General features: G+C 48.7%; 1 protein-coding gene across 6 annotated transcripts in view; it reads left to right on the forward strand.

Moving 5' to 3' along the window:
- The first annotated feature begins 616 nt into the window (after nt 1-616).
- ntng2a (netrin g2a) overlaps nt 617-23,061 on the forward strand; it is a 36,797-nt gene continuing 14,352 nt past the window's right edge. Inside the window, exons 1-7 of one of the 6 annotated variants that reach the window (XM_044195833.1) lie at nt 617-865; nt 6,551-6,927; nt 13,278-13,536; nt 14,812-14,957; nt 15,199-15,437; nt 16,009-16,181; nt 21,877-21,900. In XM_044195833.1, coding sequence (XP_044051768.1) covers nt 6,682-6,927; nt 13,278-13,536; nt 14,812-14,957; nt 15,199-15,437; nt 16,009-16,181; nt 21,877-21,900 — 1,087 coding nt within the window. In that variant the 5' untranslated portion in view covers nt 617-865; nt 6,551-6,681. The remainder of the gene's footprint in view (nt 866-6,550; nt 6,928-13,277; nt 13,537-14,811; nt 14,958-15,198; nt 15,438-16,008; nt 16,182-21,876; nt 21,901-23,061) is intronic. The other 5 variants (XM_044195834.1, XM_044195835.1, XM_044195836.1 and 2 more) reach the window with 5 other exon arrangements.

Here is a 23,061-nt window from a genome sequence, read left to right on the forward strand (position 1 = left end):
CCCACTTTTTGTTGTAATATAATGGTATTTATTCCACAGCTGAATGGACACATTTGTAGATAAAATACATGTGAAATATACAGTATATTTATTTATATTGGAAATAGAAAGAACATTTAAACCACAGTAGAGCAGACTGAAAACATATTTAATACATTTTTAAATTTAATTGAATTTTACTTTTTATTAGTATTTTCTTTTATTCCTGTTGGAACAGACTGTGGTGTAATGAATGTAACATGTTCTATATGTATTGTATTGTTGAATTTCTGACAATATTCAACTTCTGTAAATCTGAGAGAGAGAGAGAGGTGGAGTTACAGTGGAGAGAGAGAGAGAGAGAGAGAGAGAGGTGGAGTTACAGTGGAGAGAGAGAGAGAGAGAGAGAGAGAGAGGTGGAGTTACAGTGGAGAGAGAGAGAGAGAGAGAGGTGGAGTTACAGTGGAGAGAGAGAGAGAGAGAGAGAGAGAGGAGTTACAGTGGAGAGAGAGAGAGAGAGAGAGAGTGGAGTTACAGTGGAGAGAGAGAGAGAGAGAGAGAGAGAGGTGGAGTTACAGTGGAGAGAGAGAGAGAGAGAGAGAGAGAGAGAGAGAGGTGGAGTTACAGTGGAGAGAGAGTCTGTTGAGCTCTGAGAGGTTTATCTACAGGAGGAGAAAGAAGAGGGGGAGGAAGAAAGAGCCGGAGACAGGAGGAGATTAGAAAAGATAAAAAAGAAGAAAACAGAGAAGAGAAATAGAAGAAGAAAAAGAGGAGAAAAGAGAAGAAGACAAGAAGAAGAAGAAATGATGAAGACGTTCAACGTTTTGTCGTCTGTTTAATGAGATTATCAAGATTCGACCTGAAGACACAAACTACAGACAGACAGGTGAGTAACACACTGATAGACAGACAGGTGGAGAGGGAGACCAGAAACACTGCAGAGTCAGACTGAGAGAAAGACAGGTGGAGTCAGAGAGACAGGTAAGTTTTAAGATAGCAACATTAAAATAAAGGATCTGATTTTGTAGGAAAGGATCTGGACCCCCCTGTACAGGATCCTCCGGTATAGTCTGACCCCCCTGTACAGTCTGACCCCTCTGTACAGTCTGACCCACCTGTACAGGATCCACCGGTACAGTCTGACCCCCCTGTACAGTCTGACCCCTCTGTACAGTCTGACCCACCTGCACAGGATCCACCGGGACAGTCTGACACCCCTGTACAGTCTGACCCCTCTGTACAGTCTGACCCACCTGTACAGGATCCACCGGTACAGTCTGACACCCCTGTACAGTCTGACCCCTCTGTACAGTCTGACCCACCTGCACAGGATCCACCGGGACAGTCTGACACCCCTGTACAGTCTGACCCCTCTGTACAGTCTGACCCACCTGCACAGGATCCACCGGTACAGTCTGACCCCTCTGTACAGGATCCACCGGTACAGTCTGACCCACCTGTACAGGATCCACCGGTACAGTCTGAGTCCCCTGTACAGTCTGACCCCTCTGTACAGGATCCACCGGTACAGTCTGACCCCTCTGTACAGTCTGACCCACCTGCACAGGATCCACCGGGACAGTCTGACACCCCTGTACAGTCTGACCCCTCTGTACAGTCTGACCCACCTGCACAGGATCCACCGGTACAGTCTGACCCCTCTGTACAGGATCCACCGGTACAGTCTGAGTCCCCTGTACAGTCTGACCCCTCTGTACAGGATCCACCGGTACAGTCTGACCCACCTGTACAGGATCCACCGGTACAGTCTGAGTCCCCTGTACAGTCTGACCCACCTGCACAGGATCCACCGGGACAGTCTGACCCCCCTGTACAGTCTGACCCCTCTGTACAGGATCCACCGGTACAGTCTGACCCACCTGTACAGGATCCACCGGTACAGTCTGAGTCCCCTGTACAGTCTGACCCCTCTGTACAGGATCCACCGGTACAGTCTGACCCACCTGTACAGGATCCACCGGTACAGTCTGACCCCTCTGTACAGGATCCACCGGTACAGTCTGACCCACCTGTACAGGATCCACCGGTACAGTCTGAGTCCCCTGTACAGTCTGACCCACCTGCACAGGATCCACCGGTACAGTCTGAGCCCCCTGTACAGTCTGACCCCCCTGCACAGGATCCACCTGTACAGTCTGACCCACCTGTACAGGATCCACCGGTACAGTCTGACCCCCCTGTACAGTCTGACCCCTCTGTACAGGATCCACCGGTACAGTCTGACCCACCTGTACAGGATCCACCGGTACAGTCTGAGTCCCCTGTACAGTCTGACCCCTCTGTACAGGATCCACCGGTACAGTCTGACCCCCCTGTACAGTCTGACCCCTCTGTACAGTCTGACCCACCTGTACAGGATCCACCGGTACAGTCTGACCCCCCTGTACAGTCTGACCCCTCTGTACAGTCTGACCCACCTGCACAGGATCCACCGGGACAGTCTGACACCCCTGTACAGTCTGACCCCTCTGTACAGTCTGACCCACCTGCACAGGATCCACCGGTACAGTCTGACCCCTCTGTACAGGATCCACCGGTACAGTCTGAGTCCCCTGTACAGTCTGACCCACCTGCACAGGATCCACCGGGACAGTCTGACCCCCCTGTACAGTCTGACCCCTCTGTACAGGATCCACCGGTACAGTCTGACCCACCTGTACAGGATCCACCGGTACAGTCTGAGTCCCCTGTACAGTCTGACCCCTCTGTACAGGATCCACCGGTACAGTCTGACCCACCTGTACAGGATCCACCGGTACAGTCTGACCCCTCTGTACAGGATCCACCGGTACAGTCTGACCCACCTGTACAGGATCCACCGGTACAGTCTGAGTCCCCTGTACAGTCTGACCCACCTGCACAGGATCCACCGGTACAGTCTGAGCCCCCTGTACAGTCTGACCCCCCTGCACAGGATCCACCTGTACAGTCTGACCCACCTGTACAGGATCCACCGGTACAGTCTGACCCCCCTGTACAGTCTGACCCCTCTGTACAGGATCCACCGGTACAGTCTGACCCACCTGTACAGGATCCACCGGTACAGTCTGAGTCCCCTGTACAGTCTGACCCACCTGCACAGGATCCACCGGTACAGTCTGAGCCCCCTGTACAGTCTAACCCACCTGCACAGGATCCACCGGTACAGTCTGACACCCCTGTACAGGATTCACCGGTACAGTCTGAGCCCCCTGTACAGTCTAACCCACCTGCACAGGATCCACCGGTACAGTCTGACCCCCCTGCACAGGATCCACCGGTACAGTCTGACCCACCTGTACAGGATCCACCGGTACAGTCTGAGCCCCCTGTACAGTCTAACCCACCTGCACAGGATCCAACGGTACAGTCTGACCCCCCTGTACAGGATCCACCGGTACAGTCTGAGCCCCCTGTACAGTCTAACCCACCTGCACAGGATCCAACGGTACAGTCTGACCCACCTGTACAGGATCCACCGGTACAGTCTGACCCCCCTGTACAGTCTGACCCCTCTGTACAGGATCCACCGGTACAGTCTGACCCACCTGTACAGGATCCACCGGTACAGTCTGAGTCCCCTGTACAGTCTGACCCACCTGCACAGGATCCACCGGTACAGTCTGAGCCCCCTGTACAGTCTAACCCACCTGCACAGGATCCACCGGTACAGTCTGACACCCCTGTACAGGATTCACCGGTACAGTCTGAGCCCCCTGTACAGTCTAACCCACCTGCACAGGATCCACCGGTACAGTCTGACCCCCCTGCACAGGATCCACCGGTACAGTCTGACCCACCTGTACAGGATCCACCGGTACAGTCTGAGCCCCCTGTACAGTCTAACCCACCTGCACAGGATCCACCGGTACAGTCTGACCCACCTGCACAGGATCCACCGGTACAGTCTGACCCCCCTGCACAGGATCCACCGGTACAGTCTGAGCCCCCTGTACAGGATCCACCGGTACAGTCTGACCCCCCTGCACAGGATCCACCGGTACAGTCTGACCCCCCTGTACAGGATCCACCGGTACAGTCTGACCCACCTGTTATGTTTCCTTTAATGTTCCCTTTTTATTAATTCAGTTCTCTGTTTGAACATTGAGCTCACAGTTAGTGGCGGTGTTGTTCTGGACTGCATTATATTCAGAGCGGTTCCTAATATTGTGACCACCTCATGTAAACATTAGAAACAACAGCAGCTTTAACTGCGAGCTCAGTAATAAACAGAACTCAGTTTACATGATAAAGGCAGTAAAGACAGATGTTAAGGCAGCATTAGATTGTACAGGTGTTCCTAATAAAGTGGCCACTGAGTGTACAATATAGAAAATGTGAAAAAATGACAGTTTTACATATTTTTTGATGGTTAGTGAAACATCTGTCATAGTGGAGTTACGCTGGAAGAACCTCTGTGTTTCATTAGATCCTGAAACAGCTGTTTTCAGTCTGAGACGATCAAACTGACGAATCTGCAGCAGAGAAACGTTTTAATAAAGAAGAAGAAGAAGAAGAAGCGTCCGAGTCTCTGAGTCTCAGTTCAATCATCTTTCTCATTCAGACACAAACATACAAACAAACAGCTGACAGACAGACAGGCAGGCAGACAGGCAGACAGGCAGACAGGCAGACAGGTAGGCAGGCAGGTAGGCAGGCAGACAGACAGGCAGGCAGGAAGGCAGGCAGGCAGGCAGACAGACAGGCAGGCAGACAGACAGACAGACAGGCAGACAGGCAGACAGGCAGGCAGGCAGGCAGGCAGACAGGCAGGCAGGAAGGCAGGCAGGCAGGCAGGCAGACAGACAGGCAGGCAGACAGACAGACAGACAGGCAGACAGGCAGGCAGGCAGGCAGACAGACAGGCAGGCAGACAGACAGACAGACAGGCAGACAGGCAGACAGGCAGGCAGACAGACAGACAGACAGACAGGCAGACAGGCAGACAGGCAGGCAGGCAGGCAGACAGACAGACAGAGGCAGGCAGGCAGACAGGCAGGCAGGCAGGCAGGCAGGCAGGCAGGCAGACAGGCAGGCAGACAGACAGACAGGCAGGCAGACAGGCAGGCAGGCAGGCAGGCAGGCAGACAGGCAGACAGGCAGGCAGGCAGACAGGCAGGCAGACAGGCAGACAGGCAGGCAGGCAGACAGGCAGACAGGCAGACAGGCAGGCAGGCAGGCAGACAGGCAGACAGGCAGGCAGGCAGGCAGGCAGGCAGGCAGGCAGGCAGGCAGACAGACAGGCAGGCAGACAGACAGGCAGGCAGGCAGACAGGCAGACAGGCAGGCAGGCAGGCAGACAGACAGACAGACAGGCAGGCAGGCAGGCAGGCAGGCAGGCAGACAGACAGACAGGCAGGCAGACAGGCAGGCAGGCAGGCAGGCAGGCAGGCAGGCAGGCAGACAGGCAGGCAGACAGGCAGACAGGCAGGCAGGCAGGCAGACAGACAGGCAGGCAGACAGACAGACAGACAGACAGACAGACAGGCAGACAGGCAGGCAGACAGACAGACAGGCAGGCAGACAGGCAGGCAGGCAGGCAGGCAGGCAGGCAGGCAGACAGGCAGGCAGACAGACAGACAGGCAGGCAGGCAGGCAGGCAGGCAGGCAGGCAGGCAGGCAGGCAGGCAGGCAGACAGACAGGCAGACAGGCAGACAGGCAGACAGGCAGGCAGGCAGGCAGACAGACAGGCAGACAGGCAGACAGGCAGGCAGGCAGGGAGGCAGACAGGCAGAGAGGCAGACAGGCAGGCAGGCAGGCAGGCAGGCAGGCAGACAGGCAGAGAGGCAGACAGGCAGGCAGGCAGGCAGGCAGGCAGGCAGGCAGGCAGGCAGACAGGCAGGGAGGGAGGACATGTTGTATTCATATCTGACATTATTTCTCTGGAGGCTGCAGGAAGCTGAACATCTTCTACTTGTTTACACAGGACGCTTTTACACCTGATTATATGTGTTAGAGTCTGGTAGAATACTTTATGTTATAATATATTTATCTCACTTCATGTGAACTTTTGATCATATCACATGGTCTTCATCAGCAGCACAGTTGCTCAGTTGTCATTGAATTATGGATGTGTAAAACCAACATGGACAGAAGACCTTAAAGCGCTAAAAAAATATTTAATTCAATAACGACTGGACTCCATCTGCTGAGGAAGAGCATGTGATACAATCAAAAGCTCCAGAACAGATACTAAATGGACCATGTGGTGAGTTTTCAACTGTCACAGAATGAACTTTGGAGTTTATTATCATGATGTGTGTGCTGAAGGGCTTCACTGGTTTCGCTGGTTTGGACTGGAGTCAGAAATCTGATGACTTCAGACTCCTGAAGTCACTTTGACTGTGAACGACTTAATGTCCTGCCGAAGATTTAAAATTAGGTTTAAAAAGTTCACTGATGGCAGATTTACTTTTAATCATTCAGCCAATCCTGTCTAACGATCCTCAGGTCTATCTGGACCAGGTCCGACCAGGTCTAACGATCCTCAGGTCTATCTGGACCAGGTCCGACCAGGTCTCAGATATGCACATTGTATGTCTCACTGTTGTTTTTGTTTCTTTGTTGCAGACTGTCGGTGGGCGGAGCATCTTCGGGACTGACTGAAAACCGAACTGAACCTGTGGATTTAAAAATGTGGGAGGTGACTTTGAGATGTGACCTGCTGAGGAACTTCCTGTCTGTCTGACTGTCAGTCCACCATGTCTCACCTCCTACCCCGTCTCCTCCCCCTCCTGCTCCTCCTGCTCCTCCTGCCGGCCTTGGGCAGGTGTCAGACCGGCGGTCAGTTTGACGTGTGTCGGTCTCTGCGTGGTTCGGAGGCGGGGCCAGGATGGGAGTTTTACGCCTGTCAGCCTCCACCTGCCAACATGAAGGAGGTGATGCAGATCAGAGTCGACCCCCCCGGCATCACCTGTGGAAATCCACCTGAGAGGTTCTGCACACTGGTCAGTCACAGTGAAACATGTATCTCTGTGTTGTTTCTCAGCCTTTATATGTTATTTATAGATATTAAAATGATCTCTGATTGGTCGTCTCAGGTTGAAAATGTCACCAGTTTTTCTCTCTGAACATTTTATTTCAATAATTTGAATGAATCCTGCGCTGGTCAAAGTACTGTAATGAACCAAATGTGAGCCCACGCTCCTTTTTCCAACAGCTGATTTTGAAAAAAAGAAACAGTTAAATGCTAAATACAAATACAAAAAAAGAAAAGATAATGTCCATGTTATTATTTAAAGAAAAGTGGATGAGTCTGTTGTTTCAATGTAGTTCAGGATGAGTTGGTTTCCAGGTCTGTTGTCCTGTTCGAAGTCACATTGAGCTGATGACGTTCAGCGACAGCAGACAGACAACTGATGATTAGTCTCTTTCTGCTGTAAAGACATTCGGAGATTTATTCCCTTTAAAACAGAAACTCCTTCAGGTTAAACTTGAATAACTAAACACTTTCAGTGCTGACTGACTCTAACAGACAGAAACTCGTTAGCGTAGCAACATCAAGGCTACAGTCAACCCAAAATGCAGCACTCTCTGTAGGAGCAGATGTCAGAAAGAATATCTGATGATGTACAATACGACCTCCACTGTCTGAAGCATAATGTTCAGAAAATAATATTGTCTTATGTTCAATATTAGCACATAAAAATATTAAAGCCTCTCCTCTCAATCATCTCATGACCCTTCAGATTTGACCTCCTGGAGGGTCCTGACCCACAGGTTGAACACACACACACACACAAAGACCGTCAGAGTCCTGCTGTCTGTCTAATTGTTCCTTTGGGAAACTGAAGTCATGTCTGAATTATTGATAAATGTAACAGATGTAATGAAGCAAAAATTAAATGTTAATAATTGATCAATACGTATTCCCAGGAGACAAAAAATAAGAATGAAACTCAGAAACAGACTCAAACTGACAAAATACATGAAACGTTTAAAGAGCAACTAAACACCTTGTTTTAGCTTGAGCATGTCACATATTCAAGAACCACCCAACCATCCAAACATGGTACAAGAACATAACTGGACTGAAAAAACAGATTTACATAGAAATGAGGTTTCCTGTAAAAACTATTTGGGTGAAAAAGGCTGAAATAAACATGAGCAGGCAGTACTGGACATGTGAAGCTGGTCAAAACACATTTATAGCCCAAAGATGGAAGATATAAAACACTTAAATGTTAGTGAAAGTTTCAGTTAAATATTAATAAACAGACCTTTTCTGTATTAGACCAGAAGATCTGAGAATCTAAACAGTCTAGTTTCATAATGCTGTAATCACAACCAGCTGATATGGTTTTCTAAGATCAGATGGAAAACTAATGGAATACATTGTCAGTGAACATTTTACTGATATGTTCAGTATCAACAGATTGTGAGCTGACAAAAATGTTAATTAACAACATATCCTCATTATATTGATAGAAAACTTGATCCAGGCGGCATTACGTTTCCTTCTAAACCTATTTGTTGTTGCAGATTCATTTTATATGAACAGCATTTCTAGCAGAAGCAGGTCGTCCTGAATAACGAGCTTCTGACAGGAATCCTGAAGTCAATTTTAAACCTTTCTGTGACTGTAAAAGTTACAGTCAGTTAGTGTTAGTTAGTTAAATCTTGTTGTCTTGTTGTAGACAGTGTTGAATCTGCAGTGTGACAGTTGGCAGCTGCGGCTAAAGTAAGAGGTTAAACCTCTAACACACACACTGATCAGATTATCAGTATTATCAGTGTTAATCCATCACACACTGCACATGTATGTTAGTGGGACACACACACAAACACACACCCCCTCAGTAAACTGTATTGGATCATGTCTGCTGTCATGTTAGTGTGTGTGTGTGTGTGTGTGTGTGTGTCATCTTGGCAAAATGTGGTCCTGGAGACACCTTCTGTAGCGGGAACTACCACCGAGGCTGTTTTGAGTACTTTGTCAGGTGTTTATATGTCAGTCTGTAGACAGATTTTGACAGAAAATGATAGCGTCACAACCGTGCAGGATGCAGTCACTAAACTTCACAGGTGTGTAGATGAGATCAAAATGAAGGCCGAGTTCAAAGATGGGTGTGGTCCGATTCACCCAAAGTTGAGCTTAATTTTGCCTCCTCGAGCGGATCCTCTGATCACAGCTATTCCATTCGAATGAACTGATTTAAGTTGTGGTGTGTTCTTTATTCTGTGATCATGAGTGAGGTCAGATGTTCAACACATTTATACCTTTCCATTAGTAAAGTAACACTGTTTTTGTTTACAATTAGTGTAAATATTTCTGATTCCTCCATACAAGTAATAATAGCAATATGATGATAATATACCGCACAACAATATAAATATTCTATGAACAATGTAGATTTGACTAAATCGTCACAGAGGCTGTTTTCTGAACCCAAATGCTGAACACACGAAACAGAATGGGGGTAGGTTGGAACAGTTTTATTGTGCAGATAGTAGTAGGCATGCGAGGAATCCGGCGTGGTTTGTGGCCGCGATGGAGCCAGGGGAAGCCCAGGAGCAGTGGTGTGTGAGGGGATGAGATGAGTTGAAATTTGATTTCTTCTCTGTGGTTTCTGGAAAGCAGCAGGGACACCATAACCGTACTATGGGTGACTCGAGTTAGAATCCTGCCATCCAGCGCCTCCGCATTGCGTGGAACGTCCAGCGCTTCCATGAGGAGGCTGGCCTGGCGGGCCAGCTCGGTATCCAGAAAGTTCCCCTCTGCTCCGGAGTCTATTAGCGCCAGCAGGGGAAGAGACTCGTTCTGGTAGTAGAGGGTGGCTGAAATCTGTAGTCTGGGCAGACCTGGGTTACGGGGTTGTCGCAGCTCACGAGAACCCCCATTGCGACGGGTGAGCCTAGTCTTTTGGCCTCCAAGGACACTTGGCTAGGAAGTGGCCCTTGTCGCCACAGTACAAACATTCCCCTACAGCGAATCTGCGGCGGCACTCAGCTGGCGTCAGATGGGCCCGACCTAGTTGCATCGGCTCTCCCTCCGGGTTAGTCGGGGGCGGCGGCGGCAGCTCTGAAGCTGCGGTCAGGCTGGGCGAACTGGTTCTGGGGCATGTGATGGTAGCCATGTAGCAAGAAGGGTGAGGACGGTTGGTGCGCTCCTGACGCCGCTCCCGCAGGCGATTGTCCAGCCGAATACACAGTGACACCAATGCGTCTAGCCCGGGCGGCTCATCCTTCAGGGTGTCGCTCAAGCCGGCTATGAATGCGCTGATTAATGCCTCCTCATTCCAGCCTGAGTCCGCAGCCAGGGTTTGAAACTCCACTGCATAATCCGCCACACTGCGGACCCCCTGATGAATCCGCAGCAACCGCTTACCCGCATTCCCACCGTTGTCTGGATGGTCGAACACTTTTGTCATCCTCTCCAGAAATTCGGCAAGAGACAGAGACGAGAGGGGTTGTCGGGCATGGGTGGCCTCCACCCAGGCTAATGCTTTATCCCTCAATAGTCCAACTATATAGTTCACCTTGGCCTGGTCTAAAGCGAAAGTGACTGGATGCTGGCAGATAACCAAGGAGCATTGCAGCAGGACATTTCGTGACATCACCGGAGAAGGGGACTGGATCGGGGGCGTGGGATTCCCGGAGATGTGGTGGTGTTTATGGTGGTGGCGTCACCCGGAAATCCGCTGGCATAGGAAGTGATGCCGACGCGGGCAAGGCAGTCATGGAGAGTTGGGCGGTGAGTTTGGAAACCTGCTGCGTTAGTTGAGTAATCTGGGTGACCATGTCTTGATTCCTGTCGGCGAGAGCCCGAATTAACTGCTCATGCTGGCCCAGAAGAATCCCCTGGCTGGTTATTGCCTGATGAAAAGGGACCACTTCTGGGTTGGTGTCTGCTGGGTTCATGATGGCCAGATCGTTCTGTCACAGAGGCTGTTTTCTGAACCCAAATGCAGAACACACAAACCAGAATGGGGGTAGGTTGGAACAGTTTTATTGTGCAGATAGTAGTAGGCATGTGAGGAATCCACCGTGGTTTATGGCCGCCCCGAGGACTCAACTGGACTCTGGACGGGAACAAGGTGGGCTGGCTCTGGACTGGCGAGCATAGTGGGAAGGGCTGAGCCAACCGAGCGGTGGACACGTGAAGCCTGGAATTTGGTCCTGGAAGAAGGCAGGCTCCGGGGGTGAATTTGGCCGGACGGTGAGGATGGCGTGGCAACTGGGGTGACCGCAGAGATCCGGGAGACCCAAGGACAGACTGAAGCTGCGATCACCGGCAGAGCGAGAGTGCATGTACGGAGATGATCTGGCGTCGGTAGTGTGGAACAGCCCGGTAGATAAGCGGAGTAGATTGGTGATGATTGGAGTCCAGTGTGCTGGTGATCAGGAGGAAACCGGAGACCGGGAAGCCAGACCAGAACACAGACACACACACATACATATAAGACGGTGTAGTCCCTCATTCGTCCAGGAGTGTTCTATCGTAGAAAAGGTTTCAATCGTAGTCATCTGGACACTGTTTTCAGAATCAAGACGTTTCGGCTCCCATCCGGAAGTCATTCTCAATTGTGAAAAAATTGGACGGGAACTGGAAATTTAAGCTACTCTGAGTTACATAAGCCCCGCCCTCAGGAATCTGCCTGAGTATCCGTTAATAGCTAGTTTCACCTGAAACTGACCTAATAGTTTCAAGATGGCCCAGTAATCAGTAATCAGGCCTATTGTTTTCTGGCTGCATCCACTTCATCACTGTTAAGTGCCTGATTAGCATGTGATTGGCGTGACCAAGGTGATAAAACACTCTGATAGACTTTGGGCAGATTAAATCTCAGACCACCATTTCTGTTCAAAGAGGGGTTCTCTTTTTTCACAAAAATGGCTTCCTTGACGCCCCGTTCAAACCAACTCTTCTCTCTACTTAGAATTTTCACCTCGCTGTCATCAAATGTGCGGTTTGTAGCTTTTAAATGCAAATGCACGGCGCTCTGTAATCCTGAGTTAGCGTGTCGTCTGTGCTGATAAAGTCTTTTGTGAAGTGGCTGTTTGGTCTCGCCTATGTACTGTTTTTTGCAGTTTTCCTCACTGCACTGAATGGAGTAGACAACATTGCTCTGTTTGGGGCCAAGTACAATAACTTCAGTTTTGTCAGAGTTTAACATCAGAAAATTGCAGGTTTAAGGCATGCTTGAAGTTTAGCTAACTGATTAGTTAGATGGATAGATGTAATTGGCTATCATCTGCATAACAATGAAAGTGTTTGGAGTTTTTCCTAATAATATTGCCAAAGGGAAGCATATATAAGGTGAATAGAATTGGTCCAAGCACAGAACCTTGTGGAACTCCGTGACTAACTTTGGCGTGCATGGAGGATTCATCGTTAACATGTCCAAACTGAGATCGATCTGATAGATAGAATTTGAACCAGCTTGTGTGCGCTGAAAAAAAATCTGGTGTTTGTACACAGCCCAGGCTCTGTAAATGCTAAACAAACAGTGGCTTGGACCGAGCCCATACCTGCCAACACTCCTGTTTTTCCCAGGTTTCTCCCGTATTTCAAGGCCATCTCCCAGCGCCCTCCCGTTTTGTCGTTTCTCCCAGGAAACTCCCGTAATCTCCATGGTCCTCAAACATTATTATGAAACCACGGATCCAGGTTTTGAATGTTAGTTGCCAGATCGTCTATGAAACACATCTACACACACAATCCACACACTACATACAATTTCAACCCATCTGTCACTGCAACCTGGCAACCCACACCCCAATCAAAGGGGCGTGTGCGCAGCCTCTCTCTGCACAGGCAGATGGACAAGATAAGTTAACATTAGCTGCTGTCAAAATGTCAGGGCATGCCAGGGCAAAACCATCTCGTCCAATTTGGCTGTAAGTTTCACAGCAGCAATTGTAGAGACAATTTGCTAATCCATAACCTAGCTAAGATTACCCATAACCTAGCTAATGTTAGTTAAATTACTAGCTGTGTCGTTGTTCACTCTTTATCATGGTATTTGTCATGGTATTGGATTTCTCCAGATTCGCATACCCCACCTTTAATGTGATGACGGTGAACATTTTTCTTCACTTTGATGCCACCTGGTGGTAGAATCAAAGCTGATATAAAGCAGACAGCAATGCTCACTGGTATCGTCCGCCCTCAGATCCAACCAATGAGACACTGAAATGAACAGGTTTATCTGTTTTCACCTGAACACTCTCATTTCTCTAAAAAACTAAGAATATTTTAAAAGATGAAATAATCACCTAAATATTACACACAGTGACTTTAAATGAACAATGATTTCTGTTTTTACCATCTGACAGTTTGTTTGTTGCTCTGCAGGAGAACCCGTACCTGTGCAGTGATGAGTGCGATGCGTCCAGCCCTGACCTGTCTCACCCTCCTCAGCTGATGGGAGACAGGGAGAGGGGGGGACTCATCACCTACTGGCAGACAGTCACGTGGTCCAGGTATCCTGAACCCTTATTGGCCAATATCACTCTGTCCTGGAACAAGAGTCTGGAGGTGGTTGATGACATCATCGTCACCTTTGAGTACGGCCGACCAACCAGCATGGTGCTGGAGAAATCTCTGGACAAAGGTGATTGGTCCGTGAGGGGCTGAGAGTGGAGAGGGTTGTCCAATTGAACACCAGCTGGTACTAACATGTAATCTGTATCTGATATCTGATCTGATCAATAAACAAAGGTTAAAGATCAGTAAATGTGGTAGATCACATTACAAACAATGAAAATAGATCTCAACAGCTATAAATGATACCTGTACAGTTTGGTGACATTCAGAAGAAAGACAATCCAACCAACAAGTTGAAAGGTCACTTGACTCTGCCTCTTCCTGTTAGCTAAAGCTACACTTCAAAATAAAAGCTACAAACAAGCCCTTCCTGTGCAGAGTAGAAATAAGTAGAATTCATACAGAAGCCTCACTTCAAGAGACTGATGGGTGTAGCTGAGCTAACAGTAGTGCTAGCATGCTTCTCCACTAGTACTAAAACCTTACAGTAGAGGTAACATCAGCCTTGTTAGCACTGCAGCCAACAAATCCCATATCAAATCTGTTATTGACGATCTTGCTCAGATTGTCTGAAAATAAACTGATGACATAAACAAACACAAGCTGCTAACAGACTGAGTGAACATGGCCGACTGCCTTCACTTAAAAAAAGTGTGTGGAGTTGATATTTTCTGAATGATAAAGTAGAATGATTATTATTTCCACTGTGTTGTTTTCACTTGTGCAGGTATAGTAGAGCCCCCCACTGAGGAGCAGACTGAGTCAGGACAGGGTTAATCAACATCACAGAGCAGAGACTCAACATGAGCTGAACTATTCAGTCAGACTAATTCAACATATTTGAAGTCAAAATCTTGTCATCATTAGACAAAGAACTACACAATGTAATGAGAGTATAGTGTAAGTCAAGCTGAGCTTATTTGTAAAGTCCAGTATCAAATACAGAATCTGAAGGGGCTTTACAGACCCACAACAGCAAAAGTTCCCACCCCACAGAGAAAAGTACTGGGCCCAGTACTGAGCCACGAGGGATGCCAAAACTTGTTATCCTAGTAGCCTTGCTAACTAAGTCTAACATTAATACTGTTTTTTTAATCTGAATCAAGAGTCTAAGAATAGAAGGTGTCATTCAGATTAGAAAGACCTTTGAGGCAACTTTTTGATTTATGATTTTGAGATGCATAAATAAAATTGACTTGGGTTGACAGTTTGCTCGGATGAACTGTTCTCATTAAGCAGGACAAAATGTGACCTGTTAGATAAAACCTAAACCATGAGAGTGTTGGTTATTGTGTGGTAATAGAGGGATAATAACTGTTATTAATGAGTGTTTGTGTTCCAGGTGTAACATGGCAGCCATATCAGTACTATGCTGATGACTGTCTGGAGGCGTTTGGTATGTCTCCTAAACGGGTCTCTGATTTAGCACCAAGTAACTTAACCCGGGTTATCTGTACTGAGCAGTACTCTCGCTGGGTCGGAGCCAAGGTGGGTAACTGGACCTGATACTGGTCATACTGGGAAACAGATAACACTAATGATACACACTCTATGCAGGAAGATGTTTAATTATATGACTTTGCATTCACTGTAATTTAAATTCTCTGAGAAACTTGAAATAGAGATTAATCAATAAGTAAAAAGCAGTGATCGATAAACAGGAAATGTGTACTGTACCTGACCAATGGCTAAAAAGCATGTTAAGTGACTGTCAGTGTTTGACCAATAGGAGGAGAAGATTGTGGTGTTCGAGGTGCGCGCTCGGTTTGGGGTGTTTGCAGGTCTGAAGTTGATCAACATGGACGCCCTGTACACCCGAATGGAGACCATGAAGGGACTGAGAGACTTCTTCACCTTCACCAACCTCCGACTGCGACTCCTCCGCCCAGCACTGGGAGGGACCTATGTCCAGAGAGACAACCTGCTGAAATACTTCTACGCTATTTCTAACATCGATGTACCTGCCAGGTAACTAACATCTACACCTACTACCAACTAACGAACTGCAACTAAACAACACCTAAATGCATCCACTAACAAACCAAATAAATCCAGAGACAACCCAAGTACTTCTACACTATTTCAAACATCAACGTACCTGTCAGGTATCTAACTTATACATATACGTCCAGAGAGACAACCTGTCTTCTCCTTGAGGTCACCATCTTGTTTTCTAGTGCGCATGTGTGAAACGTGTCTGCTTCCGTAGTTTGTATAAAACAATTACACGTCAGCAGCTGTCTGCATCTGTACTGAAGTTTGACCAAAGCTTTAGGAGAAGGATCAGACATTGACTGACAGAAATAGTTGTGTGAGGAATAAAAAAAGATATAAGAGAGAAGTTCACACTCTGCCTACTTTCTCACCTGCACACAGCCGACCAGTCACTGAGTGAGGTGGGTGTGATGTCAGAGTGTCTGTTTCAGGAAGTTCTGATCACAGACCATCTGAAAGCACTTTGATTGGGGAATAATGACGCCTGACGTCCCGGAGAAGGAACAGCAGGACTCGCGTGTTTCTCTGTGTGTGTTTCCTACAGGTGTAAGTGTAACCTGCATGCGTCTCAGTGTGTGTTACGTGATGCGATGCTGCAGTGTGAATGCGACCACAACACGAGTGGACAGGACTGTCAGCGCTGCAGCCAAGGGTTCAAATCCCGCAGCTGGCGACCAGGATCATACCTGCCCCTGCCCAAAGGCACTGCCAACACCTGTACGTACCTGAACACACACACACAACCTGCCAACACCTGTACGTACCTGAACACACACACACACAACCTGCCAACACCTGTACGTACCTGAACACACACACACAACCTGCCAACACCTGTACGTACCTGAACACACACACACAACCTGCCAACACCTGTACGTACCTGTACACACACACACACACGTGCACACACACACACACACACACACACACACACACACACACACACACACAACCTGCCAACACCTGTACGTACCTGAACACACACACACAACCTGCCAACACCTGTACGTGCCTGTACACACACACACAACCTGCCAACACCTGTACGTACCTGAACACACACACACAACCTGCCAACACCTGTACGTGTACCTGTACACACACACACACACACACACACACACACACACACACACACACACACACACACACTGCCAACACCTGTACGTACCTGTACACACACACACACACACACACACACACACACACACACACACACACACACCTGCCAACACCTGTACGTACCTGAACACACACACACAACCTGCCAACACCTGTACGTACCTGTACACACACACACACACACAAACACACACAACCTGCCAACACCTGTACGTACCTGAACACACACACACAACCTGCCAACACCTGTACGTACCTGTACACACACACACACGCGCACACACACACACACACACACACACACACACACACACACACACACACACACACACAACCTGCCAACACCTGTACGTACCTGAACACACACACACAACCTGCCAACACCTGTACGTACCTGTACACACACACACACACACATACACACACAACCTGCCAACACCTGTACGTACCTGAACACACACACACAACCTGCCAACACCTGTACGTACCTGAACACACACACACAACCTGCCAACACCTGTACGTACCTGTACACACACACACACACGCGCACACACACACACACACACACACACACACACAACCTGCCAACACCTGTACGTACTTGAACACACACACAACCTGCCAACACCTGTACGTACCTGAACACACACACACACATAACTCCTCACCTGTCTGTCTAACTCCTCACCCGTCTTCCTCTCTCCTCACCCGTCTGTCTCTCTCCTCACCCGTCTTCCTCTCTCCTCACCTGTCTGTCTCACTCCTCACGCGTCTGCCTCTCTCCTCACTCGTCTGTCTCTCTCCTCACCTGTCTATCTAACTACTCACCCGTCTGTCTCTCTCCTCACCTTTCTAACTTCTCACCCGTCTTCCTCTCTCCTCACCCATCTGTCTCTCTCCTCACCTGTCTATCTAACTCCTCACCTGTCTGTCTCTCTCCTCACCCGTCTGTCTCACTCCTCACCCGTCTGTCTCTCTCCTCACCCGTCTGTCTCTCTCCTCACCTGTCTGTCTCTCTCCTCACCTGTCTGTCTCTCTCCTCACCCGTCTATCTAACTCCTCACCCGTCTGTCTCTCTCCTCACCTGTCTATCTAACTCCTCACCCGTCTGTCTCTCTCCTCACCCGTCTGTCTAACTCCTCACCCGTCTGTCTCACTCCTCACCTTTCTAACTTCTCACCCATCTTCCTCTCTCCTCACCCGTCTATCTAACTCCTCACCCGTCTGTCTAACTCCTCACCCGTCTGTCTCTCTCCTCACCTGTCTATCTAACTCCTCACCCGTCTGTCTCTCTCCTCACCCGCCTGTCTAACTCCTCACCCGCCTGTCTCACTCCTCACCCGTCTTCCTCTCTCCTCACCCGCCTGTCTCTCTCCTCACCCGTCTGTCTAACTTCTCACCCGTCTTCCTCTCTCTCACCCGCCTTCCTCTCTCCTCACCCGTCTGTCTCACTCCTCACCTGTCTATCTAACTCCTCACCCGTCTGTCTCTCTCCTCACCCGTCTATCTAACTCCTCACCCGTCTGTCTCTCTCCTCACCTGTCTATCTAACTCCTCACCTGTCTGTCTCTCTCCTCACCCGTCTGTCTCACTCCTCACCCGTCTATCTAACTCCTCACCCGTCTATCTAACTCCTCACCTGTCTGTCTCTCTCTCACCCGTCTGTCTCTCTCCTCACCCGCCTGTCTCTCTCCTCACCCGCCTATCTAACTCCTCACCCGCCTGTCTCTCTCTCACCTGTCTATCTAACTCCTCACCTGTCTGTCTCTCTCCTCACCCGTCTGTCTAACTCCTCACCCGTCTGTCTCACTCCTCACCTTTCTAACTTCTCACCCGTCTTCCTCTCTCCTCACCCGTCTATCTAACTCCTCACCCGTCTGTCAAACTCCTCACCCGTCTGTCTCTCTCCTCACCCGTCTATCTAACTCCTCACCCGTCTGTCTCTCTCCTCACCCGTCTGTCTAACTCCTCACCCGTCTGTCTCACTCCTCACCCGTCTTCCTCTCTCCTCACCCGTCTGTCTCTCTCCTCACCTGTCTGTCTAACTCCTCACCCGTCTGTCTCTCTCCTCACCTGTCTACCTTCTCACCCGTCTTCCTCTCTCCTCACCCGTCTGTCTCTCTCCTCACCTGTCTGTCTAACTCCTCACCCGTCTGTCTCTCTCCTCACCTGTCTACCTTCTCACCCATCTTCCTCTCTTCTCACCCGTCTTCCTCTCTCCTCACCCGTCTGTCTCTCTCCTCACCCGTCTGTCTCTCTCCTCACCCATCTGTCTCTCTCCTCACCTGTCTGTCTAACTCCTCACCCGTCTGTCTCTCTCCTCACCTGTCTGTCTAACTCCTCACCCGTCTGTCTCTCTCCTCACCTGTCTATCTAACTCCTCACCCATCTGTCTCTCTCCTCACCCGTCTGTCTAACTCCTCACCCGTCTGTCTCACTCCTCACCTTTCTAACTTCTCACCCGTCTTCCTCTCTCCTCATCCGTCTGTCTCTCTCCTCACCCGTCTATCTAACTCCTCACCCGTCTGTCTCTCTCCTCACCCGTCTATCTAACTCCTCACCCGTCTGTCTCTCTCCTCACCCGTCTATCTAACTCCTCACCCGTCTTCCTCTCTCCTCACCTGTCTGTCTCTCTCCTCACCCGTCTGTCTAACTCCTCACCCGTCTGTCTCTCTCCTCACCTGTCTAACTTCTCACCCGTCTTCCTCTCTTCTCACCCGTCTTCCTCTCTCCTCACCCGTCTGTCTCTCTCCTCACCCGTCTGTCTCTCTCCTCACCCATCTGTCTCTCTCCTCACCTGTCTGTCTAACTCCTCACCCGTCTGTCTCTCTCCTCACCTGTCTGTCTAACTCCTCACCCGTCTGTCTCTCTCCTCACCTGTCTATCTAACTCCTCACCCATCTGTCTCTCTCCTCACCCGTCTGTCTAACTCCTCACCCGTCTGTCTCACTCCTCACCTTTCTAACTTCTCACCCGTCTTCCTCTCTCCTCACCCGTCTGTCTCTCTCCTCACCCGTCTATCTAACTCCTCACCCGTCTGTCTCTCTCCTCACCCGTCTATCTAACTCCTCACCCGTCTGTCTCTCTCCTCACCCGTCTATCTAACTCCTCACCCGTCTTCCTCTCTCCTCACCTGTCTGTCTCTCTCCTCACCCGTCTGTCTAACTCCTCACCCGTCTGTCTCTCTCCTCACCTGTCTAACTTCTCACCCGTCTTCCTCTCTCCTCACCCGTCTGTCTCTCTCCTCACCTGTCTGTCTAACTCCTCACCCGTCTGTCTCTCTCCTCACCCATCTATCTAACTCCTCACCCGTCTTCCTCTCTCCTCACCTGTCTGTCTCTCTCCTCACCCGTCTGTCTAACTCCTCACCCGTCTGTCTCTCTCCTCACCTGTCTAACTTCTCACCCGCCTTCCTCTCTCCTCACCCGCCTGTCTCTCTCCTCACCTGTCTGTCTAACTCCTCACCCGTCTGTCTCTCTCCTCACCCATCTATCTAACTCCTCACCCGTCTGTCTCTCTCCTCACCCGTCTGTCTAACTCCTCACCCGTCTGTCTCTCTCCTCACCTGTCTGTCTAACTCCTCACCCGTCTGTCTCTCTCCTCACCTGTCTATCTAACTCCTCACCTGTCTGTCTCTCTCCTCACCCGTCTGTCTAACTCCTCACCCGTCTGTCTCACTCCTCACCTTTCTAACTTCTCACCCGTCTTCCTCTCTCCTCACCCGCTCTCTCTCCCACCCGTCCTGTCTCTCTCCTCACCCGTCTGTATCTAACCCGTCTCCTCACCCGTCTGTCTCTCTCCTCACCCGTCTGTCTCTCTCCTCACCCGTCTTCCTCTCTCCTCACCCGTCTGTCTCTCTCCTCACCTGTCTGTCTCTCTCCTCACCCGTCTGTCTCTCTCCTCACCTGTCTGTTGGCTGTGATGCACTTTTGTTGTTTGTTAACTGAAAAGAGAAGAAGAGATCTACTTGACTCTCTTCCTGTTGTTCAGGTGTCTCTCTGTAGACAGACATCTCTACTGAAACACCTGGAGACTCTGTTAGTGAGGACACAAACAGTGTTTTAAAGTACACACGGCTTCATGTGGACGTAGTAGCAGTGGGTGTTTTTCTTCATCGGCCACAATGAGCTGATTCTACACTTGAAGACAAACTTAAACAAGTGACCCAAAGGAGAGATTTGTTTTATCACACATTATACAGAGCACAGTTATACCCTAATTAGACAACATACACCTAAATTATGCTGTAATTAGAAACCGCATATAATGCCATAATAGACCCAAAATATACTATACTTAGACACTATTATACCAAATTATACTCTAATTAGGACATCATAATACACAACTAGATGCCATTTTACAAGATCACAGCCTAATTAAATCAAATACAATACCATATCAGATCCAAAATATGCTACAGTTAGATACTATTCTACCCTTACTACCAAATTATGCTATATTAGACTCAGAGGACAAAACATTTATGTGGTCTTTGTTTAACACAGTTACCCTTTCTTACAGAGTCATTTGTTTCACATTAGAAGAAAACTGCACTGTGAACTAAAGTCAAACCACATCTGGTGGCTACTTCACACGTTCCTCGTAGCCTGGATGTTCTTCGGAGTCCCATGGAGTTTGTAGTTAGTATACATGCTTCCTCAATGGACACTCTGCTCCTATACCAGTTAGGACATCAGACCATTTAATTCCATGTCACTATGCTAAGCTACCTGTAAGAGTAAGTCTGAGTCATGCACAAACCTCTGCCCGTTCGTCTTCGCCCAGGGTGTTGGGGAAAAAGAAGTCCCTGGGGGCTCGCACACCAACTATTAGTTCTGGGAGGGTAACAACAAGCAGGACATAAAAACATATAAACCTCATAAATGCCAATAAATATCATATATAATAAATAAATACATTCATACATACAGTACAACTGAACTCCCCTCTACCCACTACCCACTTATTTGGTAATAACGGTAGAATAGAGTCTAACTGTTGCACATTTTGGATCTGATTTGGCATTATATTTCATTTAATCAGCCTGTAAAATGTAAAATGGTGTCTAATTGTGTATTATGATCTCCTATTTGATTTCTAATTAGACTATAATTTGGTACAATAGTATCTAAGTATATTTTTTGTCTAATATGGTATTCACTAACAAAAGACCACACCAATAAAGATATGGCGACCTTCATCAAACCTCTGTTTGACTCACTACAGACACACACATTATTCTACACACTCTGAATCACACAGTCACATGTGTCTTTTTCAGGTGAAGCAGCAGAAACAGCAGCCAGTAAGTACTGCTCACCTGTTTACCTATCTGTTTGTTCACCTGTTTACATGTCTGTCTGCTCACCTGTTTACATGTCTGCCTGTTCACCTGTTTACCTGTCTGCCTGCTCACCTGTTTACATATCTGTCTGTTCACCTGTTTACCTGTCTGCCTGCTCACCTGTTTACATGTCTGTCTGTTCACCTGTTTACCTGTCTGTCTGTTCACCTGTTTACCTGTCTGCCCGCTCACCTGTTTACATGTCTGTCTGTTCACCTGTTTACCTGTCTGTCTGTTCACCTGTTTACCTGTCTGCCTGCTCACCTGTTTACATATCTGTCTGTTCACCTGTTTACCTGTCTGCCTGCTCACCTGTTTACATGTCTGTCTGTTCACGTGTTTACCAGTCTGTTTGTTCACCTGTTTACCTGTCTGCCCGCTCACCTGTTTACCTGTCTGTCTGTTCACCTGTTTACCTGTCTGCCCACTCACCTGTTTACATGTCTGTCTGTTCACCTGTTTACCTGTCTGTCTGTTCACCTGTTTACATGTCTGTCTGCTCACCTGTTTACATATCTGTCTGTTCACCTGTTTACCTGTCTGTCTGTTCACCTGTTTACATGTCTGTCTGCTCACCTGTTTACATATCTGTCTGTTCACCTGTTTACCTGTCTGCCTGCTCACCTGTTTACATGTCTGTCTGTTCACCTGTTTACCTGTCTGCCTGTTCACCTGTTTACCTGTCTGCCTGCTCACCTGTTTACATGTCTGTCTGTTCACCTGTTTACCTGTCTGCCTGCTCACCTGTTTACATATCTATCTGTTCACCTGTTTACATGTCTGCCTGCTCACCTGTTTACCTGTCTGTCTGTTCACCTGTTTACCTGTCTGCCTGCTCACCTGTTTACCTGTCTGCCTGTTCACCTGTTTACCTGTCTGTCTGTTCACCTGTTTACCTGTCTGCCTGCTCACCTGTTTACCTGTCTGTCTGTTCACCTGTTTACCTGTCTGCCTGCTCACCTGTTTACCTGTCTGCCTGTTCACCTGTTTACCTGTCTGCCTGCTCACCTGTTTACATGTCTGTCTGTTCACCTGTTTACCTGTCTGCCTGTTCACCTGTTTACCTGTCTGCCTGCTCACCGGTTTACATGTCTGTCTGTTCACCTGTTTACCTGTCTGCCT

This window comes from Siniperca chuatsi, linkage group LG5 (assembly GCF_020085105.1).
Source record: "Siniperca chuatsi isolate FFG_IHB_CAS linkage group LG5, ASM2008510v1, whole genome shotgun sequence".
NCBI classification, from domain to species: Eukaryota; Metazoa; Chordata; class Actinopteri; order Centrarchiformes; family Sinipercidae; genus Siniperca; species Siniperca chuatsi.